This window comes from Echinops telfairi, unplaced genomic scaffold (assembly GCF_000313985.2).
Source record: "Echinops telfairi isolate 266 unplaced genomic scaffold, ASM31398v2 ScPeMD7_2291;HRSCAF=2852, whole genome shotgun sequence".
Taxonomy (NCBI): domain Eukaryota; kingdom Metazoa; phylum Chordata; class Mammalia; order Afrosoricida; family Tenrecidae; genus Echinops; species Echinops telfairi.
In genome coordinates this window covers 21,500,283-21,507,273 of record NW_022106189.1, presented here as the reverse complement: position 1 = coordinate 21,507,273, position 6,991 = coordinate 21,500,283, and the positions used below count along the sequence as shown (strand labels likewise).

At 49.0% G+C, this 6,991-nt stretch overlaps 1 protein-coding gene across 1 annotated transcript in view; it reads left to right on the top strand.

Moving 5' to 3' along the window:
- The window catches only part of LOC101652615 (lysosomal protective protein-like), a 27,016-nt gene extending 24,293 nt beyond the window's left edge, over positions 1-2,723 (top strand). Inside the window, exons 10-12 of the mRNA XM_030886590.2 lie at positions 1,044-1,133; positions 1,803-1,905; positions 2,575-2,723. Coding sequence (XP_030742450.1) covers positions 1,044-1,133; positions 1,803-1,889 — 177 coding nt within the window. The 3' untranslated portion in view covers positions 1,890-1,905; positions 2,575-2,723. The remainder of the gene's footprint in view (positions 1-1,043; positions 1,134-1,802; positions 1,906-2,574) is intronic.
- Positions 2,724-6,991: the final 4,268 nt, after the last annotated feature.

Sequence of the window (6,991 nt, the reverse complement as noted above, 5' to 3'; positions counted from 1 at the left end):
ATGTTGACATCATCATTCTCAAAACATTTGCTTTCTACTTGAGCGCTTGATATCAGCTCCTCGTTTTCCCCCTCCCTCCCTGCTCTCCCCTCCCCTTCCCCCATGAACCCTTGATAATTTATAAATTATTATTATTTTGTGCTCTAGCTTTTCTTGTTCCACGTTCTCGTGTCCCCCTGAGCCAATAGCTGTGCAGATGCTCAAGGAAGGGGCAGGGGGTCAAGGGGCTGCTTTAAGGAGGAGCTATTTGACAGTGGCATCGTGGTAAAGTGTGGGACAGCAATCATCACCGCTCTGAGAGAGAGAGAGAGAGAGGATTTTTCCATTCCTGACAAGAGGTGCAGTCTCAGAAACTCATAGGACAAGTTCTAAGCCTGTTCTACGGGGTCACTATGAGTCGCTATTGACTCGATGGCAGGGAGTTTGGTCATTCTACTCTGTCCTTTATGATTGCTGTGAGTCGCTATTGATGAGTCGCTATTGACTCAATGGCAGGGAGTTTGGTTTTTGGTTTGGGTGGGGAACACCAAGGAGCACTGCTGGTGTAACGAGTTATGAGTTGGGCTTCTAACCGCAAGGTCAGTGGTTCAAAGCCACCAGCCACTGTGAGGGAGAAAGATGAGGATTCCTACTCCCGTAAGGGTCACTGGAAGGTCACTTAAGAGTTGGAATTGACTGGATGTCAGTGAGTTTGAGGAAACCCTGTCCTGTAGGGTCAACTTTGAATCAGAGTCTGTGAGTCAATGATGAGTGCGTTTGGTGTTGGCCACCCTGAGGCAGCAAGGGGAGGGTTTCTACTCCCAAAAGGCGCCCCTTGGGTTGGGATTGAGTAGGAGTTGACGGATGGCAGCACGTTTGAATTTGCATGGGGAGCACCGCTGGAGGTCGATAAGGCTTTCTCCTCGCGCAAAGATCCCCAGCCTGGAGAACCCACATGGGCCATTCTCCTCTGTCTGTAGGGTGGGTGGCCGTGAGTCAGGATGGACTGGTTTTGAGTGAGGAGAGAACCCAGATGCCAAGGGTCCTTGTCGTTGGTCTCCTAGATGGTGAGCCCCTACCAGCCTTGGTATTGGAATGACCAGGTGGCCGGCTTCTTTAAAGAATACAAGAAGATCACATTCCTCACCGTCAAGGTAGGGCTTGGGTCCCACCCACCGAGCACCCAAGACCTGTCCTGGGAAGATGAATCAGGATTCAGGTCAGGCTGGGTCCTTCCGCCTGGGAGTAGGAGTGCTGTACTCGTCGATCAGGACCAACGAGGGCCCCACCTGAAAGCACTCTGGTTTAAGACTCCAGGTTTATTCGGGCCTGGAAGAAGAAGCTGCAGGCCCAGGGACTAAGGAGAAACAATGCGATTAAAGGCCAGAGCTGGCTCTCCCTGGACTTCCAGGTCCCATTCAAACACCATCATTCCTGAGAAGGCACAAGCCACACCTGCACAATTTCTCAGTGCTAGCCTACTCTGCTCCAGGCTCTGGGTTGAAAAAGAAGAAAAAGGCTTTCTTTACTGCTTATTTTCTGCCGAACAAATCAAAAATAGATTGCCTCTGGAGTGTTAACTCTAGAGCTGTGGTTAACATGCATCCGTCAGCTTGCTGCCTCTTCTCCCAGCATCTGTCCCTTGCCCCCAGGCTTTGATTCTGTAGGCTTTGGGTAATTTGAAGAATGTACATGTCTCAAGAGCCTCCAGATGTTGCTGATGATTCTGGTCTGGTCTCTACACTTGGAGAGGCATCCCTTTTAGAGACACATACCCTCATCCAGGAGCCAACACTTACCATTTTGGCCTCTCTCCTGCACAGGGCTCAGGACACATGGTGCCCCAGTACCGGCCTGCCCAGGCTCTGAAGATGTTTGAGAGCTTCTTGAAGAATACATCTTTCCTCTGATCTTCCTCCATTGCTGGTAGGGATTTCCTAAAGCTGGGCTCTCCCATCCCCCTCTCCACCCCAATATGCTCCTTCTTGGGTGCCTGCCCTTCCACACACACCTTCTCCCCTTCCCTACATGTTCTACATTGCTGTGACCGACCTGGGGAAATCTGGGAGGAAGCGGGCGGGGGTGGGGAGTGATAAGAGGTCTGTGTGGGAAGGATGGCTCATAAGCAGGTTCCTGGAAATCTCCAGGAGCTGCAACATTCCTTCCAGGATTCTGGCCCCAAATTGCTCTGCAACTTTGATGGAGTCCTTGAGCTCTAGCTAGGGTCTGTTATCTTCCTATGTGCATAGTGATAGGACAACATTCCAAGACTCCTTTCTTGTCTCCTAAAGTGGATTGGGGGTCGGTGGGAGGAGTCCCTGGGTGGTGCACACAGCCACACGGTTGGCTGCTAATTGAAAGGCTGAAGGTTGGAGTCCAAGGGCTTGGTAATCTACTTCTGAACAATCAGCCATTGAGAACACTAAGGGGCTGCCTTGAGTTGGAATGGGCTCAAGGGCAACTGGTTAGAGCTGATGGGAGGGATCAAGACCTTGACCTTGCTCTACAAAGAAGCGCTTCTAGTGGCTTTGCCCACATCCAGGGAGCTTTGAAAGGACTTCTCACGTCTCTCTCTTTTAAAACCGATTTGCCTAGGTGTCCGTTGCCTATATCCAGAGAACAGGATCGGCTCATCAATATGCGTGACAGCCTACTAAAAGGAAGAACTTGCCCCGAGAGATAGTTCTCTTAAAGAGTCATTCATTCATCCACCTGATAAGCATGAAGCACCTACTATGCATCAAGCTGGGGTTGAGTATTAAACACTGAATTGTGAGCAAAATGTGTCCGTGCCTTTCATTTGGATCTGGAGTTGGCTGTGTCCTTTCTCAAACCACCGTTCACTCCCTAAGTCCCCTCGAGTGCCCTACAGAGACAGAAAATGAAGCTATGAGCCAGAATGGAAGAGAACTGCCTTTTTTCCCTTCCACTTTTATTGGCACACCGTCCACATATCATACTATTCAATAGTTCAATCATATCAAGAAGAATTATATAATCATTACTCCAATTTTAGAACATTTTCTACCACCTCTCCACATGGTTAAATCATTTAAAAAATGAATTGTGTAATCATAATTAGTTCTAGAGGTCTCATCTCACCCCCCTCCAGCATATATTGCTTGCTCTCCCAACCCCCTCATCCTCTTTATCTCCCACCTCCCACCCTTTCCTCCCCTATAAACCCTTGCCTCAGTTATTCTGTGGGAACTGCCTTGTGTTTTTCTGGGTCTTGGGAGTTTTATACCTTTGACAGGGTACAGTCACCATTTTTCCTCTCAAAAATCTGAAAAACCTCACTGCCATTGAGTTGCTTCCAACTCATATTAAGCCTAGAACACAGCATAGAATTGGCCCTGTAACTCTTTACAATAGTAGAAAGCCTCATCTTTCTCCTGTGGAGGAGTTGGTGGTTTTGAACTGCTGACTTTTTGGTTAGCAGTCCAACATGTCTGCCATGCACCAGGACTCCTATCACTTTTCTATACCTCTGTCTTTAAAGGAAAAGATTGGATTCTTCTGCGTTCTGACAGGTTTCCACTTTATACAGGGTCCCATGCTCGCTTGTTTTGCTGTTCAGGCATATATCCGTGTCCTCTAATTTAGGGTACAAAAGAGACCCCAAGCTCAAGTATAACTTCAGAAGAACATTTATTAAATCTTTTTTTCAAGTATTTTATTTATTTTTAAAAATCATTTTATTGGGGATTTTTTTTTATCTTAAAGGGGACAAAGACAACACAAAGGCACAGACACATCATCAGGATGAGGGAAGCCATTAGCACGAGGTCATAATGGCTGAGGATTGAGTCAGGACACTACTTAAATAAGGCATGGAGCAAAGGACACTGTCCCAAGTTCATGACTGGTGGCACATCGATGCATCACAGTTCCAGATGGGACTACAGAAGCAGGAATGGGACCATAACTGGGTCACATACATCATCAGATAGAAGAGTTTATGAGATTGGTTGGGGCCTGCCCATCAAAGCCGTCAGGACAGGACTGGCAGGGTATGACATGTGACTATGCAACCTCCAGTCCTGTTCCCAGTACTGGGATCTTCATTGAGGACACTGGGAAAACCCTTAAGAGATTCTGCCCCTCCCTGGGCTGGCTGGAGAGGGGCGGAGGTAACCCACTTTCCATATACTCTGCCTGAGGATGAGGTGATCTGAGTCCTTGGTTAATGATCAGAAGGCTTGATCTAGGTGGAGACTCTGCAAATGGACCCGAGGCTGTCACTGTCGTTCTACAACCTTCTGCAAACCAGGGGCTCAGATTTTAAGCTCTAATACGCCTCAGAGGAGTGAATGAGGGTGATTAGGGTCAGGTTTTGGAGCTGAAATGGGTCTCCAGATAGTGACTCCGCCACATTCTGCTCCAAAGGTCTCTCTGGTAATTATTTTCCCTATGGGCTCCAAGGTCAGCAGTTCGAAACCACCAGCCTCTTCGCAGGAGAAAGACGCAGCTTTCTACTCCTGTAAAAAGGCACAGTCTTGGACACCCACAGGGGCAGTTCTCAGTGCCCTGTCGGGCCCCTGAGTCGGCATCAATGTGGGGCAGTGAGTTTGGTTTTTGGATGAGCTCCATATTTTGGAGAATGTTCATCATATTCACCAACTGGTATGCTGAATGAACCAATAATAGGGGCTGTAGCTTGGTGGCAGCGGGATGTGGAGGTTTAAATGTGGTTTTTTTTTAAATACTGAAAGCTGTCCACTGCCACTGCCTCCCCCCCTCCCCCCCCCCAATACTGCCTTGAGGTCCTTTGCAAGTTCAGAAACCCAGGTCATGGGAAGTCTTTACATCACTGGGGTTGGCTATTCGGCCCACCTTCTGGGTGCAGGAAAGAGGTGTGAGCTGTGACCTGGAACTATATCCCCTGGAAGGTTTTAGTCAAAGTATTCTCCTCCACCAGCTTCCAGAATTGCTGGCTACTTCTTACCTGTCTTCCTTTTTCTCCTCCAGAAAAGTCCCCACCATCAAGTTGGTTCCAACTTCTAGTGACTCTCCAGGACAGGGTAGAACTGCCCCCGTGAGTTTCCAAGAGTAGAAAGCCTGGTCTTTCTCCTGCGAGGCAGTTGGTGGTTTCGTACTGCTGGCCTCGTGGTTAGGAGTCCAGCACATCAGCACAGAGCGCCCAGGGCCCTTCTCTCCTCCAGAAGGAGGATGTCAACATTTCAATGCCAGAGACCTCCTTTGCTCAGCCTCCTGGAAGAGACTAAAAACATCTGATGGTGCTCGGGTAGCGGTGGTGGGAGTGGATTACACATGGAGCTGTTAAACACAGAGCCTGCAGTTTGAATCCAATAGCAGTTCTGTAGCAGGAAGAGGAGCCTGTCTACATCTGTAAAGATTTAAAGTCTCAGAAACCCATTGGGGCCGTCTTGTTCTGTCCAACAGGGTCCCTAGGCATTGGAATGACCTTAATGGTGGTAAGTAACAGGACAGTGATATGGAGTGGTTGCAGCAAGGCAGTATATCTGACCTCTTCTGACTTCACTATCCCCAGAGATGAGGTGGAGTGGGGTGGGGGTGTCAGACATGCCCTCTCCAGGCTCCATCCTTCGGTACCTATTTTGACATCAACTGCTCCTCCCAAGGCATGACTTCTGTGCTGGGTTTGATCATTCGTTGCAATAGCCACACAGAACTCACAGACAATACTCATAATTAACGGGGATTTTTCGGGATGTTCATAGGCTACCACAAATCAGCATGTGTAAACAGCAAAGTTACAGTTCTTGGTTCATAGCAGTCCCTCTCCTTAGCCAGCAGCCCAGCCAAGCCTCTCTCCAGTCCTCAGCCTCTGGGCCACAGGAGCTCCCATGGCCTTTGCCTCTGTGGACCAGGAAGCCAGTCTACCTGTCCCTCTGTCTCACGGACAGTCCCAAGTACTCCCTGGTCTCAGTACTGCTCCTCTGAGTCTCCTGCCACAGGCTTTGGGGCCTCTGGTCTCAGGGGCTCTGCCACTGCAGACGGAGAGCTTGAAGGAGCTCTTCCAAGGGCCTCTGGATTTCTCTCTGTTACTGCTTCAGATGGCTCATCCTTCTTGCTGTGTGTGTATGTGTGTGATCAAGGCGGATCAATCCCCTCTAGCAGTGTTACCCAGGCCCTGTTGGCACAGTCCCACCCAATCATCTGGTGGGAGTTACAGAGACTTGGGTGGAAGAACCCTATTAAGAAATTCCTCTCCACCACAGTGGTAAAGAGAACTTGGGGGAGAAAGTTCTCAAGGGCCTGCCCTCCTCCCTACGAGGATGACTTCTCTAACGGATTACTTCTGTAATTCCTAAGATGATGGTAGAAAAAGGTGCAAGGTGAAAGATGCTAAGTGAAAAAAAAAAGATGCTAAGTGTCAGTTGGGGGTAAAGTGCCCCCCAAAGTGCAATACAAAATAATAACCATCTACTAAGATGAGGGCCCTGAGTGGGGAGGGCGGCAACAGGCCCCCAGCCTGGAGAGAGGCTGGGGCTGATGGTCCAGGTGTCTGGCCATCTCTTCTCTTTGGCAGCACTCTGGGAAGGCATAGAGCGCTGAGCAGAGCCTGTCTGTCGACCTCAGAACTCCCTTAGGGGTCGTCCTACGTCGTCGATCCATGGAGATCGCCCAAGAGGCTGCTCAGATGTGCCTGACCTGTTCTTCTGTGGCACACAGCCAGTTTCAGGTAATGCTCACCTGACTGAGAGCCAGGATGCTGCATGGTCTTCCCCCTTCTCTCTCCAGCTCCTTCCTGGTCCTCTCATGAAAAGAGGTCGAAAGAGAAATGACCTTTAAGAAACAAAAACAAAACCAAAAAACACCCCCAGAAGCTTCCCACACGGTCTTGAAACAAAACTGCCAGTTATGGAAAGAATCTAAGACTTCAGATATAAACACACCTGGAAAACACCAGCCACACAGGATTTTCAGAACCCAAATGACTCACTTCAAATACCCTGCCAGACTGTGCATCTCATTTTAATTTCTTAATGTGCTTTTGGGCATCTCTGGTGCTTTTTGGCTTGGA